This window comes from Talpa europaea, assembly GCF_964194135.1.
Source record: "Talpa europaea genome assembly, chromosome: 9".
Taxonomy (NCBI): Eukaryota; Metazoa; Chordata; class Mammalia; order Eulipotyphla; family Talpidae; genus Talpa; species Talpa europaea.
The window spans coordinates 61,303,297-61,320,971 of NC_140076.1; the positions used below are offsets into that span (position 1 = coordinate 61,303,297).

General features: G+C 37.8%; 1 protein-coding gene across 1 annotated transcript in view; it reads left to right on the forward strand.

Annotated features, from left to right (window-relative positions):
• Positions 1–663: 663 nt before the first annotated feature.
• Positions 664–17,675, forward strand: part of LOC311176409 (uncharacterized protein C1orf87) — a gene marked incomplete at its 3' end in the record, with an annotated part of 61,749 nt that continues 44,737 nt past the window's right edge. The window contains exons 1-3 of the mRNA XM_084241912.1: positions 664–815; positions 13,161–13,408; positions 17,280–17,407. Of these exons, the coding sequence (XP_084098038.1) occupies positions 709–815; positions 13,161–13,408; positions 17,280–17,407 (483 nt within the window). The 5' untranslated portion in view covers positions 664–708. The remainder of the gene's footprint in view (positions 816–13,160; positions 13,409–17,279; positions 17,408–17,675) is intronic.

The following is a 17,675-nucleotide window of genomic DNA, read 5'->3' on the forward strand; positions in this document are numbered from 1 at the left end:
CTGGGCATGGATTTCCCAATCTGTAAAGCAAACTTTTAGATTAGAATGATTTCTTAAGACCTTTCAAACTCTGAGAGGCTCTGAAAGGGAGTGGTCAGCCTGGGGCCAGATTTGCAGAACTTTTAAGTTTCGGTTGTTATCAGGGATTATCTAATGTAGGATCACATTTCCAGCTCACTGGATTGTTGCAGAAACAGATTATCAATAGCAGTAAAAATCTCTTATTACTATGGGAGATGTTCTTTCAGATACATTATCTCATTGGATTCACCTAAGTCCCCTAAAGTAAAAGTAGAATCACTGGGGAGACTGAGCTTCAGAACTGAATTTGCATTTTTCATGTGTCCCTATAAATCCTGGCTTCCTCTCTGACCTCCCAAGAATCCCCTCTGATCTCTTGTAGCACAGGAAGGTAGTGCCACTGCTTCATTATATCAGTTTTGCAGACCTCTGAGGTGGGGTTCTCAACTTTGCTAAATCCTGGTCTATGTGATACTAAGTTTGATAGCAACATTATGCTAGAAAGATAATAGTCATTAAGAGTATCTTGTGCCTTTATTAGGAATGCCAGGAGAATATAAATGAAGTTTTGGGCCTCCTGTTGTTATTGTTGTCAAAAACATTACAGTTGCCAAGTGCAAAATCAAAGAAAAGTGATTTGCTTTTTCCCCCAAGTCTAAGGATTTGAAGAGATTTTTGAGAAGAATCATGTCTTCAGTTTGGAAGGCACCTCATGGGTCAGATGCAATGCCTGAAATGGTGGTGAAAATCATTGGAAGTAAACATTTTCGATACCTGGTAGAGAAGCCAAAGAAGTAAGTTTACTGTTTGAAAAATATCTGTTTTGCTTGGATAATAATGAAGTTTGGGGTGTTTTTTAATCTAAAAATTTACATTTTAAAAATGTCATCCATCGAAAATTAAGTCATTAATATGTAAGAGTAGAAGCAGAATAGTGTTGACAACTTCCACGTACAATGTTTTTCTGTTATTTTTCATCTTTATAATTCCCCATACTCCTTAATTACTTGGGCTGATTTTCCAAATAGATGGGAAATATAAGCATTGAGAGGTTTATAAATTTTAATGGAGTATTGCTGCTTCTCCTCATCAGGTTTGTAATCTACCACATATAGTAATTTTTGCAAAGGAGTGGGAAGGAATGTTATTAGTTAATTTGTTATGAATTAAAAAAAATGGGATTAATAATGAATCACAAATTATAAGATCTTCATTTTCTCTTGCTCGTAGTCTGTACTTCTCTAAGCAGGGGCTTCTCAGAGAGTAACCAAGATGTCCATCTTCCTTCCAAGCTCGCCACATTTAAAGGAGGACAACACTATATCTCTAAAACTCATTAGATGTTTGGCACAAAGGAATATGACTTGTTTTTCTTTCGGAGAGTTGGTTCACAAGAAGAAAACAAGTACTAAGCCTGCCTTTCAGCTAGAAGCCATTCCATGAATAGAAGCTAGGCAAGAGTTGCCTTTCCTGCCTAAGATTATTTCCTTAGCTCTTTCCTCTATTTCAGAAATGCACAGATCAAACAAATAGACAAAAACGATCTTACTTCACTGAACATTAAGATGCAGGAAGCAATGAATTCCAAACCTGGCCATTATCAGAATTCCCTGAAGAGTCCTTAAGCAAAAAGATTAGGGGTGTAACCCAAGGCTTATTGAATCAGAATAGAGATTCTGATCCTGAAAGTGAGCTGTCAGGACCACCATTATGGAATACAGTTTTAGGAGAGCAAAGAAGTTCTATTTCTCACCATCATTATTGCCAGTCCAGAGAGATTTCAAAGTGGAGAGGTTGAGAGGATTTTTGTGTGACCCTGTTCTTAGTCAACATTTTTCACTCACAACTAAAGGAAAAAAGACAAATCACTTTAGTAAAAATGTAGGTAGCAGAATGTTGGGAAGCCTTGGCAAGAAAATGAACTAAAACCATTAACATCAAATCAACAGAGATATATGCAAATACTGTATTTGGATAAGCGTGCATATGAATGATTATGTGGGATTAATGTTTGGGTTTTACTTGTATGAAACAATAGAAAATATGTGTATACATTTTCTCTTCTTCCAGTTCTTGGCAGAGTTCCTGAAACCCTTGTAATTTTCTAAATGATAACAGCACCTGGAGCAAATTCTGTTCTAATATTTCATCTTTGACCCTAGTTCTTGACTCAGAACTTATAAATCATTTGGAATTTCCTTGTGATGAGGTGTCTTTTGTTCCAATGTGATACTCTCAGTGGGCTCTCAGGTAGCTTCAGGATGAAAGCTAGTCCCCAGAAAAACCAAGCCATGACTAAAAACTTGGAATTTTCAGCCCTACCTCCTCTCATCCATCAGGCAGGGGAGAAGAGCTAAATATTGAGTTAATGATATTATGCTTCCAAAAGTATGGGGCTCAGAGAGCTTCCTGGTTGCTCAACCACATCTGTGCCCTACAAGGGTGGTATTTTGGAGAAAGGCAGGACATTCCCTGCCCCTTCCTGCGCCCCCTGCTAAAGTGCATCTCTTCCATTTATTGGTTCATGGGTTAAATCATTTTACAATAAACCATCCGTCTAGTAAGTAAGCTGTTTTTGTGAGTTCTGTGAGTCACTCCAGCAAATTAATCAATCCATGAAGATAGTCACAGGAACACAGATTTACAACTAAATCTTTGGCTTACTCAGACTATCAAAGTGATGTGACCCACCAGATTCCCATAAATTAGTAGTTTCTATTTCGCTCCCATGCTCCAGAAAAAAGAGACCTCAATTCCCAGCAGGTGCCAAGCTCTCTAGATATTGTACATTGACTATCCCAGCAACACAGATTTACAACTAAATCTGTGTAGGTTGGAAGTAGAGGTAATAGCTGAGACTTGTGATTGACATCTGAAGGGCATGAGATAGTCTTGTGAAAGCAAACCCTGAAAATGTGAGGTCAGCACTAACTCTGAACTGAGGTGAACTATAGGACACCCACCTAGTGTAGGAGAATTGCATCATAGGGGAGAAAAATTCTACACAATCAGTGACCAAAAGTCTTCAGTCTCAACTAGTAGAGAATAGACTGGTGAATAAAAAAGGAGCATATACCCCATACTCTATACTCTTGGTTTGGGCTCAGTATGAGTCAAGAATACCCAGAAAGAGATATGAGGGAAGCCCACTGGACTCATAACTGGATGTGTCACCAGTGCAGTGCTGTGTGTCCTTCTGGATACTACCTTTTATTTTATTTTTTTTAAATAATAAATTTTATTTTTATATTCCCCCATACAATTGCAAACGCCCCATTCTGACCCCAATCCTTCCCCTCCCGCCACCCACCCCCCAAAAAGTGTCTCTGGTTCATAGTTTTTTGTTGACTTTGATTTTCACTTTCTTATATTCATTTTCCTGGTCCCTTATTTAAGTTTTCTAGATTCCTGCTATGAGAGAGACCATCCGGTATTTTTCTTTTTCTTTTTGGCTTATTTTGCTGAGCATGATCCCTTCCAGCGCCATCCATGTTGCTGCAAATTGCATGTGTTTATCTTTTTTGAATGCTGAGTAATATTCCATGGTATATATGTACCACATCTTCTTGATCCAGTCATCTATTTTTGGGCATTTGGGTTGTTTCCAAAGCTTAGCTATTGTAAACAGTGCTGCTATAAACATAGGGGTGCAGGTGCTCTTTGGAATTGATGTTTCTGTGTCCTTTGGGTAAATACCTAGGAGTGGAATTGCTGGATCATATGGAAGCTCTATGTTTAGTAGGTCCAGAAATCTCCACACAGCTCTCCATAGTGGTTGGACCAGTTTGCACTCCCAACAACAGTGCAGAAGAGTTCCTTTTTCTCCACACCCTCGCCAACATTTGTTGTTGCTAGTTTTTTTAATATGTGCCATTCTCACTGGTGTGAAATGGTATCTCATGGTAATTTTGATTTGCATTTCCCTGATTACAAGTGATGTTGAACATTTTTTCATATGTCTGTTGGCCATTTGCATTTCCTCTTCAGAGAAGTTTCTTTTTAGCTCTTCTGCCCATTTTTTGACTGGATTATTTTCTTTGTTGTTGCTGAGTCTCATCAGCTCTTTGCAGATTTTTTGATCAGTCCTATATCATTAGTGTTGGGTGCAAAAATGTTCTCCCAGTTGGTGGGGTTTCTCTTTGTTTTTGTTATTGTCTCTTTTGCTGTGCAGAAGCTCTTTAATTTGATGTAGTCCCAGCTGTTTATCTTTGCCTTCACTATCACTGCTTTGGGTGATGTGTCTGTAAAGATGTCTTTGATGTGCAAATCCCGTAGTGTTTTGCCTATATTTCCTTCTATGTATTTTATGGTTTCAGGTCTTATGTCTAGTTCTTTAATCCATTTTGAGTTTGTTTTTGTGTATGGTGTGAGGTAGGGGTCAAGCTTCATTCTTTTGCATGTAGCGACCCAGTTTTCCCAGCACCATTTATTGAACAAACTTTCTTTGCTCCAATGCATAGTCTTTGCTCCTTTGTCAAAGATTAGTTGACCATAAATCTGTGGGTTTATTTCTGGATTTTCTATTCGATTCCATTGGTCAGTATGTCTGTTCTTGTTCCAATACCATGCAGCTTTGATGATTATGGCTTTGTAGTATAGTTTGAAGTCTGGGAGTGTGATGCCTCCATTTCCTTCTTTTTTTTTCAGTAGAGCTTTGGCTATTCGGGGTTTTTGGTGATTCCATATGAATTTCATCAATAATTGTTCTATTTCTTTGAAGAATGCCATTGAGATTTTGATTGGAATAGCATTGAATCTGTATATTGCTTTTGGTAGGATGGCCATTTTAATAATGTTTATTCTTCCAATCCATGAGCAGGGGATGTCTTTCCATTTCTTTGTGTCTTCTTCTATTTCTTTTAACAGTGTTTTATAGTTTTCTTTGTATAGGTCCTTTACCTCTTTTGTTAGATTTATTCCCAAATATTTGATTTTTTTTGTTTCGATAATAAAAGGGGTGGTTTTTTTGATTTCTTCTTCTTCAGATTTATTGTTTGTGTATAGGAAGGCTACTGACTTTTGCGTGTTGATTTTGTATCCTGCCACTTTACTGAATTGATTGATGAGTTGAATTAGTTTTTCTGTGGAGATTTTGGGGTTCTCTATGTATATTATCATATCATCTGCAAATAGTGATAGTTTGACTTCTTCTTTTCCTATTTGGATTCCTTGGATGTCTTTCTCTTGTCTTATTGCTCTGGCTAGGACTTCCAGTATTATATTGAAAAGCAGTGGTGAGAGTGGACATCCTTGTCTTGTTCCAGATCTTAATGGAATTGCTTTCAGCTTTTCACCATTGAGAATGATACTGGCTGTTGGCTTGTCATAGATGGCCTTTATGATGTTGAGGTATGTTCCTTGTATCCCAAGAATTTCAAGGGCTTTTATCATGAATGGGTGTTGCACTTTGTCGAAAGCTTTCTCAGCATCTATTGATATTATCATATGGTTTTTATATTTCTTTTTGTTGATGTGTTGGATAACATTGATTGATTTTCGGATCATGTCAAAGGAGTAGGAACTACAGGTATAACATTATGGAAGACCCAGATTGTGAAGCGTGGCCTAGGAGTACATTTACAGGATCTGGGGATTGAGTTGTTAAATAGAAGAGAAATTTGGTCTATTTCAAGTAACTCCTGTAACTAACTAGAGATGCTTCCAGTGAATAAAGTTGGCCTCTGGTGTTCCTTTTAGTGCCAAGAATCAATGACCCAAAGCATTTCATTCCATAATTACATCACTGTTGGTACAGCATTGTTAAGTACAGGAGAAGCTGACTATAAGTTTTTATGGGAAAAGGAAGCAAATTATTTGAAATAGTGTAATATGTAATAATTGCTATCTATAGTTAAGAAATAAAAGGGTCTAATATTTTCCCATGTGACTCTCCTGGGGCCACACTCTCATCTTTAATCCCTCAGAGTCCTTCGTATTAATACATTCTTTTTTGACTTGTCTTTAACTTTTTTTAAGGTATTGTTGACAATTTTAGAAACTAACATGTATGTGAGCACCTACCGAGTGCCAATTCTTGGGAATATAGGCAGTGTAGCTAAAGTTCTAGTGATGGAAAACACACAATTGGTAAACAATGACTAGAATGAGGAAAGCACAGTGAGGAAACATAGAAGAGGATCATAAAATCCTATCAGTCCACAAGGATGTTCTCAGAAGGCCTCTCTGAGCAAGTGGCGTTTGAGCTAAGACTGTGCAGAGACAAGCAGTCCTAATTATCCCATGAGGGTTATTCACGGTTGGCTAGCTGTGAGCAAACCAAGGCTTCCTCAGACTATCAAAGTGATGTGACCCACCAGATTCCAGATTCCCATAAGCTAGTAGTTTCTATTTCACTCTCCTGCCCCCCAAAAAAGAGACTTCAATTTCCAGCAGGTTCCAAGTTCTCTGGATATTGTACATTGACTATCCCAGCAACTGCTACAAACAGGTGGAATCCCAGTTAACCCCTAGAGCCCAAGCAGATGTTTTTGTACAGGCCACCTCTGCTTGCTTTATAAAGAGTAGATCATCCTCCCAACCTTGCATAACAATCCCCAGAGATCAGACCCCACATAAGTTGCTGCTTCCTCACCCACCAGGTCAGCCTGTACCAAGTGACACCACAAATGTCCCCCACTATCATTTTGTCTTTGCAGATCTAATCAGAACATTAATAAGTGTACTATACTGCCTGAAATAATGGGTAAATTTTGCACAATTTTGGAAAAAGTCTTCCTTTTTCACTCTCTGTGCTGTTGTTTCTTAGACTTTAGTGTACATGGAACACATCTAAAATGTTTTGCACTAGGAATGTGTTAGGAACACAAATTTTCTTATTCTATTTTTTAGAAATTCCAATTTAGGAAGTTCTGAGTGATTAAAGTATCTTTATAATGCTGTGTCCTACCTGGTTGTGACCCACCTCAGGTGTTCTGAGATTCAGAGGGTAAAGGTAATTGTCATTTTCTACAATAACAAGTCCTTCACCTACCAGAAATATTTTTCACAGCTCTGATTTTCTCTTGTCAGCTGCCCTATGTCAATCCCTTTATGGCCTCAGTTCCATTAAGCAGATTCAGCTTGAAACTCTCCCATGATTCTATATGTCTTTTTACATAATTCTATATATTTTTTTAATTATCACACTATAATTTTCAGTGTAAATGTCTGCTTCCCCTACTGACCTGTGAGATCTTTGAAGGAAGACAATACTGTCTGAAGACAATCAGTAGTTTGCATTCCCACTACTACCTTGACTAAGAAATTAACAAGGCAAAACTAAGGAACAAGTCAAAGAAAAGAAATATGCCATGGTGGAAACATATCTAATGCTGCAAATTGCATATCAGTAAAGAAAAAATAACATCGCAAAAAAGTAAATATGCTGGGTTATAATTTCTCAGAGATTGAAAGTAAATCATGCTAAAGGACAATTGCTGGTCAAATTGATTGCTAATTTTGCAACTAAAATGGCCCTTTGCTTTTCTTCTGTGAAATTGTATGATGCAGATGCCATAAAATATAAATTTGGGTAATCTCCATTGATGTAAGAATTGGCTCAATGTTCTATGGAAAGAATTGGGATAGGTTGTGAATAACTTTGAGAAAGTAATGAGTTCCTAGGAAAAAGAATAACTGTAAGAAAGTGAAAATCAAAATCAACAAAAACTATGAACTAGAGACACTTTTTGGGGGGTGGGGGCTGGGAGGGGAGGGATTGGGGTCAGAATGGGGCATGTGCAGTTGTATGGGGGAATATAAAAATAAAATTTATTATTTAATAAAAAATAAATAAAAAAAAATAAACTGCTAAAAAAAAAAAAAAAAAGAAAGAAAGAAAGTAATGAGTTCCTGTATGTAAGAAGATTAGATACCAAAACTGAATGACAGAGTGTAGGGATTTCAGGCCTCAGTGGTTAAATGAGCTAGATACCTCTCTATCTATTAGTCTTACTAACATTTTAATATTTTCTAAATAGACTGTATATTTGGGGTGTACAGTTGATGAGTTAGAGCAAGGCAAAGAGACTTTGGGGTGATAAAGACCTGGGTATGAGTCCTCCTTTTCTGCTTTGCAAGGTGACCTTGAACAATTTGCTAAACTTCCCTAATCACTCATTTTCTCATCTATATAGTGATGATAAAATGCCTGCTTTTCAGGATAATTAGGATAACAGGAAAGAATTCATATGAATTTGTGAGTGGTGACTGACACATACAAGCATTTAGAACATACTATACTATAATTACAGCGATGAAGAAATGATTCATCTTAGGGAGTTTGAGCGAGTTAGAGTACTTTTAAATGCCTTCTGAAGATGGGATTTCTATGCTCATAATGCATAATGTGACTCCATGGCATTAGAAGAGAACCCTCACACTTCATCACAATAACCGTTGCTACGTTAGCACAGGCCTCCCGTCTCGGCCTCCCCATGGAGTCTGGTGAGATTTTCAGCTGCACTCCCCTCCCCAGTCTCATTTTATTTTTTATTTTGGTGTTGTCTTTTTTTTTTTTTTTTCTTAAGCAAAGTCTGGTTGTGTTGATTATCTGTTATTACTTCCAAATAAGAACATGCTTTCATTTACTGAAATTAGATCCCCATTCACTGTGCTGGCACACTCTGGGCTGTCTTCTCCAGAGGGTTGGGGCCTGTTAGATGGCACACAGTTGGAAATTGGTGGCATTGAGTCACTGCCAAGGCTGGCAGACCTTTAAGATGGCATCTGTTGACCTTTTTGCAGAGCCCCCTGGGTCCTCCATTTGAGATTTGATGTTCTCGGCAGGGGTGTAATCCAAATCAAATGTGAGATCTGGTGAGTTGGAGTTACATAGGAGGTGGGGCCAACAGGGGGCTCTACATTGCTTTGGGCAGAGGATGCAAGGAGACACCCTGACAATGTTTCTTTCTAACCCTGAGACTCTAGACTCTAGTAAAGGAGGGTACTAAAGGGCTGGATTGCAAGAAAAGCCCAGTGTGAGAGAGGGAACAATTGGACAAATTGAACAGTTTTCTCATCATTTATTTATCACCTTGCAATTCAGTAATCCTCCCTAATTGCCATAGTTCCTGGATGACACTAAACTCTTCACAGCATCCCTGAGAGCAGCAGCTGAGGTCAGAAGTACATATGCAGAAGCTAACTGTGTCTTGCTTCCAAGAGGGTATTGATGAAATTCTTACCCCTTCTTTTGAAATGGCAAATTTCTATTTTCAGTACTGCAGGTAGGCAGCACACAAGCTAGAAGAAAGAGCTTTGAGTTTGTGAACAGCATAACGACCAATGTGTGTTGACAAATTGTTTGTGCTAACAACAGACACACGCGGTTTCTCAGCTGGGGAGTCATTTTCATGATCATTTTAAAGTGCTATGTATCCTTTTTTAAAAACAGCTTTTACTTTGAACAGATTTAACAGGTTATTTTTGGTTTTACATTTACTGAGACTGTTTTAACAGACAGGCAGATACATTTCTCAGGCAATTATGTCCTAAAACTGCCCACAAAAGGATTTCGAAGGTGATAAAAACAAAGATGATGTATGTCCCTTGCTTCATTCAAAAGAATTAATGCTCTGCCCTGTGGCCATGGTTACCTTGCAATCCTGCATGTTCTGCTTCTAGTGCCTTCTCATGCCCTTGTGTTCTTCACATAATCCCAAACCTCCACAGGTCCTCTCCTGACTCTGCTGGGGTAGGAATTTAGGTGCAATCTACTCAACTTTGGTTTATTCCTGGCCCCTCTACTGAAAAGTCATGTAGAACTAAACAGATCACTTAAATCTTCTTAACTTCTTCATTCTAAAATGAGAATAACATAAGTACCTGCCTTTAGGGTTTATCAGAAGAGTAAATAAATGAATGTATATGAATGGTTACTGTGTGGCTCTTATGAACGTCAATGCTCCTGAATACTATTGTTTTTGCTGCCATTACTTACCACAGTTATCTCTCTCATGAACTTCAAATAGCATCAAGTCTTTGCACCATTCACTTGACATTTATTTATATGCTAATTAGGAATGTTCCATATATTTTATACCAATTTCTCCTAACAATTTAAATACATGTATGTGTACATTGTATACTCAGTAAATGTACTACCCCACTGAATAATCACAAGCATGATATAGCCATCCAATAAACACCCATACAAAAAATAGAAGAGTCCCCCATCCCAGAAAACTCCTAGATATCTTTCTGTATACTATACCTCTTTGAAAAGATAACCATTATCCTGATTTCTAGAAGTAAGTTTATAACAGTTACTAATTTTAATATTTGTGCTATGTTGGGAAAACCCAATGAAATTAAATTTCTTGAGGTCAAGGACCACATGTGATCTATCTTCTCTCACTACAAGAATGATTTGTTAAATAAATACTCATATTCTAATATTCCCATCTTGCCCTGTTGCCATTGAACTGAACCCATATGACAAGACCCCAGCCTGGATGATGCCCCTCTGTTGACCTTCTTTGCTTTTCCATGAACATGAGTGGACAATCCTAACGGATTGACGCCACAAAATCTATGGTCTCCAACCCTCTTTGGGCATTTAAGGTGCTGGACCAACCTTTCTTTCTCTGATAAGCTCTTTTCTACTCTTCATAGAAGTTATTTCACCCATAGCCCTTAATTCAGAATCCTTACCCCAGCACATTCCCCCAGGTTTCCAAACCATAACTCTTGTCTTGCATGTCAAAAACAAAGTTCAAGTTGTCAGCAATTTGATCGATCTCTTGCCATCAACTGTACAAATTTACTTCCATCCTACTAGCTACTACTCTGCACTTCGGGTTGGTTTGTTTGCTTATTCAAGTTTTATTGATTTGCTGCTAGTTTGCATATCCATGTCATTTGGGGAGTACCTCCTGACACCTCCATACCTGCACCTGCCTCACTCACTGCCCCCTTACTCTAACTCTGTTTCTCACAATGACACCTCATTTCACCTTGTCAGGATTCCTTTTATTTCATCAGTGATATCCTTTCCTATTCTCTGGCTCACGGGGCACTTTGCAATTGCATTTATTTTTTTTTTAAGATTTATTTATACATAGAAGAACCAGGGTGTAGGACAAAGGTGTGGGGAGTGAGCGTGCTCACCAGAGACAGAGTGGAGAGCAGAACAGGCAGATCCACTGAAATACAATACCAAAGGGAGCAACAGGCAAGACAGGAGAGGTCTGCTGTGCCATACATGGCTTATCTCCTTGGCCAGGATTGAACTCAGGCCACAGCAGTGATAGTGCTGAGACTTAACCCCTAGTGCACCAGGGAGGCCCCGCCATTGCTTTTAAATGTGTCAGAGTTCTCACTGACTTTAAACATGATCATAACTATGCCCCATCAAGAACTGACAGTGCCCTCCTGTCACTGCACCATCTCTGTCCTCTCTTATACCCAAACCCTTCACAGGGGTCTTTATTCTTCTTGTCTTCACTTGCTTGCTCCCTCTCCTTCCTCAGCTCACTTCAGTCTAGCATTTTTCTCCACTTCCTCACTGAAGCTCCTTTACCAACCTTCCTGCCAACATCGTTATGGCTGAACTCAATGGATGCTTTTCAGAACTTACCTTTTTTCAGCAGCACTTGACACTGTTAATGTATCCTCTCTCTGGAAACTTAATCTTCAGTTTGTTGTCAAGACCCCACTCTCCTGGTTCCCCTCTACCTTACTGGGAATTCTAAAACCTTTCAGGGTGATTCTTCCCTCTGTAAATACCGATATTGTTCGGAGTTCTTTCCTAGGCTGTCTTTTCTTCTCATGCTGCACACCACCAAAAAGATTACTGTAAAAAAATATACATAATTAAAATCATTGCCTACAGTTTGGCTTTATTCAAATCAACAAGTATTGGAGCAGTTGCTTTATGTGGAGATAATGTGCTTCAAAATGAACCCTTTCCACCGCATTAGTAATAACAGCTAGACTTTATTGAATGCCTCCCAGGCAAAAAGGCATAGCTATTTTGAATTTATTTTTCCTGATTATAAAATAATATTTGCTCATGTAGAAAATTTATAATAGTAGTTTATAAGGTATTATATGATATTACATGTAACGGAGTGTGATGGTATATCCTGAATTCTACTACCCTGAGGTTCTTATTCACTGCTAGCACTGTACACATATACATGTATACATGTATATATGTAAACATATAATATGCATGCATTTTACATAGCTGAGATAATTAAATTTTTTCACTAATTTGTAATTTTCTTGTACAAAACTCTACATTTTCTTGTGTCACTACAATTGTTCTTAACTATTTTAATGGTGCTGTACATTTATCATATGAACATAGAATGAAATATTAAATTCAAACACCTGTTGCTGAATAGAGTTTTTAATTTTTCTTCTTCTGTATTGCTTTCTCATGATACATATTCTTAAAACTTAGTTTCCTAGGTTAGAGTTTCAACTTCTTGGCTTTTAATACATTTTGTTAGTTTACCTTCTATGTTAATTTTATCTATTTATGTGATCATTAGCATTGAGTTTCTATTTTCAAAGAAGTCCTCCATATTTAAAAATGGTGCCTTGTCATTGTTTTGACTTGAAAGTTTTTACTGATTAAACTAGGTTCCATAATTTTTCAATTTTATTATTTCCATTCCTTTGAATTATTTCTATAGTTTCTCCCCCTTTCCTTTTTTTCTATTTAATATTAAATGTAAATGGAGAACTGCTTGATAAAGAAGCTTGAGGGTGAGGTAACTGAGAAATATAAAACAGACCTGGAATTGGAAAACTGCCTTGACTTTCTTCCGTTTCTCATTGCAAAGATTGAGAATACCTGTTAGACTTGTAAATAGGATCCATGTGATAATCCCTAGGGTTTGTTTCTGACACTACCCTTACTTATAGAAAGGGTTCCAAAGGGTTTCAGAGCAGATGGCTATATTATGTTTACAAGTATGAGGAAAGAGTAGGGGAAGATAATAGCTAGGAAGATAATAACATGGTCTTTCTATGGTAAATAATCCATAGACAAATAACCAATGTTTACTTCTTCATTTCACCATGCTGAGCTCCTGCTGTTCACACCATCAGATGAAAACCTTTCATTTCCTGTGCCAACCTGGTATGTCAAGAGTTTGCCTTATAAGTGCAAAACTGTTTCTTCACAGCAGGGATCATGAGAATTTGAAAGCAGAACCTGCAAAAGTGCTCCAGAAATTTGTGACTGATAGTGCAGGCACCATGAACAGAGACCCTCCAGTTACTACTAACCCCACTGATCCTCAAATTAAACATGTCTCAAATGATGTGAAAGAGAGCAAGCACCCAGAGAATAACCAGAAACCAGAGAACAACCAGCAACTCCAAACAGAGGTGCACAGTATTAACAGGAACAGATTTCTGGATGGTAAAGTAAGTGGCAAGTACTAAAGCTTTTCTTGGTAACTGACTAGGAAAATATAGAGTTAGAATGGGAACAGATTCACAGAAGCACACACTTGCAAGTGGTCATTGATAAGACAGCATTAGAAAAATTTTTTTAGTCTGAAAGTGAATTTTGAGGTACATCTCATCTTTGTTGGCTGCCAGTTGAGATGGTCAACCTGCTCTACCTATGGCTAATTCAGAGATGGCTGTACAGCAATAGGTGCCACCCTGTATACAAATGTGGAATGGATTGCAAGGAGAGGGTTTGTCTGCCTTAAGAGATAAGATTTAAGAAATATTTACAGAAATTGATCATTTATTTTCAAAATCCACTGCAACCAAGTCTAGATATCAAATATTATTATCCCAAAACCCTCTTGATAGAAATATATATCACTGCACTCTGTTAACCAAACAATCCACAGCAGAGTAAGTTGATAATGATAAATCTCAATGATTAGTAATTTGTAATTAAAAAGCAAGAATAGCAGCAATTGAAAACTGGATCCAAATCAAGACAAAGTTAATGTTTCATTGATAACAAAGTACATTTCCAAAAACTGCTGAAATTGCAATTAAGCAGATACATAGAGTGGGAGTTTTGCAGTGCTGCCAAGCATTAAGTGACAGCCAGATATTTTAGTAGAGTACTGAATTAGTCTGCAGTAAACTCTAACATCATTATTTTTAGTTTATAATTTTAATAGTCTTTACTGAATCACTTGGATACTAGCTAGTCTGTAGTCTTATGGGAAAATAAAAGCCTATGGATTTGTGATCGTTAGCTCATAAGAACTCTGCAAAGAATATAATTTGGAGTGGTTAACAGTCTAGAGGGCTTCGGACCATACTCCGCATGGTTTAGTTGAACATGGACCCAGAACTGAAAGTGACTTGCCCAACATGTCAGTGACAGAACCTACACTGGAACTCATCTCCTCATCTTCAGTGAATGCTCTAGTTTTACCATGATGAGTACTTCAGCTCATGGCCTTTTGGAACAGGAAATGATCCATTTGCAAAGCTGCAGTATCCTATTATGAAGTTCTAGAGACCTCTGAGTTTTCACTAATTGTGACTCTGAGTTTAATGTATTTAATTGTTGCTCACCAATATGGCCTAGTTACTATTATAGTTATAAAATATTTTATTATGGACAAATTGCATTTTATAAATTTGATCATTTGTTCCTTGAAGTTAGCCCTGTGAGCTAGGTGCTTTAGATGGATAGTAAAACTGAGACTCAGTAAAGTTGATGTGACTCAAATGTGTGCCAATAAGGTGTGTACCCAAGTTTTCTTTCTTCTTTATTTAAAATTTTATTTCTCTTTCTAATTATGAAATGTTACATAATCATGTAGAAATTTTAGAAAATGGAAAAACATAAGAGGAAAATACAGTTCCACTGAAGAAAAGTAGTGGTGTATTTCTTCCTTTGTGTCCTCTATGCATAGATATAAATTGAGAATCGTTACCCTCTTCACCTCACTTCATTTCTGGTATTCTTCCCCTGGCTTCACAAAGTTCATTCTAAGCATCATCTTGAACTAATACTTGAATAGCATTTACTCTGTGCCAAGCATTATTCTAACCTCTTTGAGTTAAGACTATTATCTTCAATTTGTAGGTGACAACACAAAGATGACAAGTGTCTTGCCCAGTTCATAAGGCTGAGAAGTAGCCCAGATTCTAGGATCTTATTTAGCAGAGCATACATTCCTTTCTCTGGATAGGACATGATCATTTAATAACTCCCTTACTGATGGGCATTTAAATCTTTCATAATTTTTCTCTTATAAATGAAAATTTTCTTCTTCACACTTTCCCTGCCACATCAAGCTTCCTATTCCTGGTACTGACTCCACATTAGCTATTATAATAGGCAGTGTGTTATTTGGATAAGTTGTTCTTGGACATTTGGGATATTCCTTGCTAGCTCTGTAGTACTAGAGGGAAATGATTTGCACCTCTCCTCCCTGAACTCAGTGGGGTTTCTTGTGGGGGACTCAGCAGCCACCAAACACAGTAAGGCCTCATGGGAGGTGTGGGGCCTGACTAATTGGTTCTGTCTGCCGGTGTTGGCCTGCCAGATGGCAACCACAGTTCCTGGTACAGAGACCCTCATTACCACCTTGACTGAGTGGTACTGGAATCCCGCTGTAGTAAAAGAAGCAAGCCAATCAGAATCCCTTCTAGATCCATATTCCTCACACAAAAGGAAAATAAACTTTGTTGCCTGGAACATAATACACAATCTGGAGCTGGAGTAACTGAATTTGCTCCAAAAGACAAATCTAATAAAGACTGAGCTACCATGGGTGAGGATATGCAAGAGTGAAACTCTTTTAAATTTGAAGAACGTTAGTAGTAGGTAAGTATGCTGAAAATGTTTAGAGACTCCTTTGTTTTATGTATCTGAGTGCAGTAAAATGTTCTAGAAATCAATAAGAACAAGTCTTCATTTCACAACTGAGAATGAAAGGGTCAGAGAATTTAAATGACTAGGTCAAGAACTCACAAGTATGGAGACTGGCTCTTCTCACTGCCAGCCTTAGGTTCTGTTGTCTCAAAATTCTCTTCCTTCTCAGTCTTTGAAAATGTAGATATTGTCTATATTGTGTCTCAGAAGCATCAGCTCTGCCTTTTCTCAGAAAATGAATGTGTGGCTAGCAACAAACTTAGTAGCACAGTTACAAAAATAAAATTCTAGTGTGCCTTTTGCATCTGGCAGAATGAAAATGAAAGTGTTAGTGCTTTAATTTTAATAATTACCACAGATGATTTGTAGTGTGTTCTTTTCAGAGGCCCTTTGCGTATTTTATGTTGTTTGTTCTCACTGGACACCCTTGTGAGGTTGGTAGAGGCACATGATAGTATAGATTAATGGACAAAGGTCAGGAACATTCTGCTTGGCTGTACATTCAAGCTTAGCTTCAACATGTTCAAAGCAGAACCTTTGACCCTGCTCTTCTTCCTGTGGTCTGTGTCTCATAAAATGGTCCACCACTTTCCCAGTTGCACCAGTCATGCTTTCTTCCTCTCTCTCCCTAACTCTGATATCTAGTTAATCACTGAGCTCTTTAAATTCTACATCCTTTACATCTCTCAAAAATGTTCTCTTCCTTCTGCCATCTTCCCAGTAGACCACCATTTTCAGCAGGAAAATTTTTATCTTCAAACCGGCTTTCCTATTTCTGTGTTTTCTTCTCTGTTATAGACAACTATTACAATAACACTGCTGTGTAATAAATTACCCCACTATCAGCGGTTTATTACAATCATACTTACATCTACTGATAGTTAAATCAGGATTTACTTACTTCAGTTTGACTCCTAGAATTGGATCTAGACTGTAGATTTGTTTCAGGTGATGGAAACATTTCTAGAGGATAAACTCAAACACACACATTACTCAACCACAAGTACATTTAATGTCTTTGTTTCATATCCAATAACCACCCCTTGGCCAAATCACAACACTAATATGCTACACTTTTAGGAGGAACTTTGAATCCAATGATCAAGTGTAGTCCTTACTTAATCCATAATGCCTTTTATTCTAATTTTTTGTGTGTCTGTCACAGACCCCTTCCTTGAACAAAGGAACCCATATCTAATTGTTAAGATATTTGCCTCACATCTTAATAGCATATTGATGAAATTGATAGTGAGGAAGTATTCCTCTTTGGGGACTCAATGACACTGACTGTGGGGGTTGCAGTTCACTTGTGGGCCTGTGCTTTTAGAAATTGGCTAACTCATTGGGATTCTCTCCCTTGCTCTTTCTAGTCAGCCACCCCTCTTCTGCCTCTTTTGTCTTACTAAAACTTGTCTTTGTTTCTTTAAGATCCATGGCCAAGCAAGTGTCCACTGTAGCTCTGTACCAGGTGGAGACCAGTCTCTATCCTACATCCACGGCCTTCCCAGGAGAAATTTTAGAGACTGGTCCTTGGAGCAGATGGAGAGAAGCAATTCTGACCAACCTAAGGTGCATATACTAAGACTTATTGAGTTGTTTTCCATTGTGGGTAAAGGGAATTGTTTTTTAACTGTATGTTTTGGTGTGGAACAAATGATAAAACAATCTGAGGATAGATGGTGGACCCTATAATGCTTAATCAGACTTCCAGGAAGCTTCCCTGGCAAATATATAAGCAAGCCTCACATGTATCTACCGAACTCATATTCCTTTTGCCTTTCTCCTCCCAGATATTTTATTCTAAATTTTCTAGATATTTCATTCTAAATTTTCATAT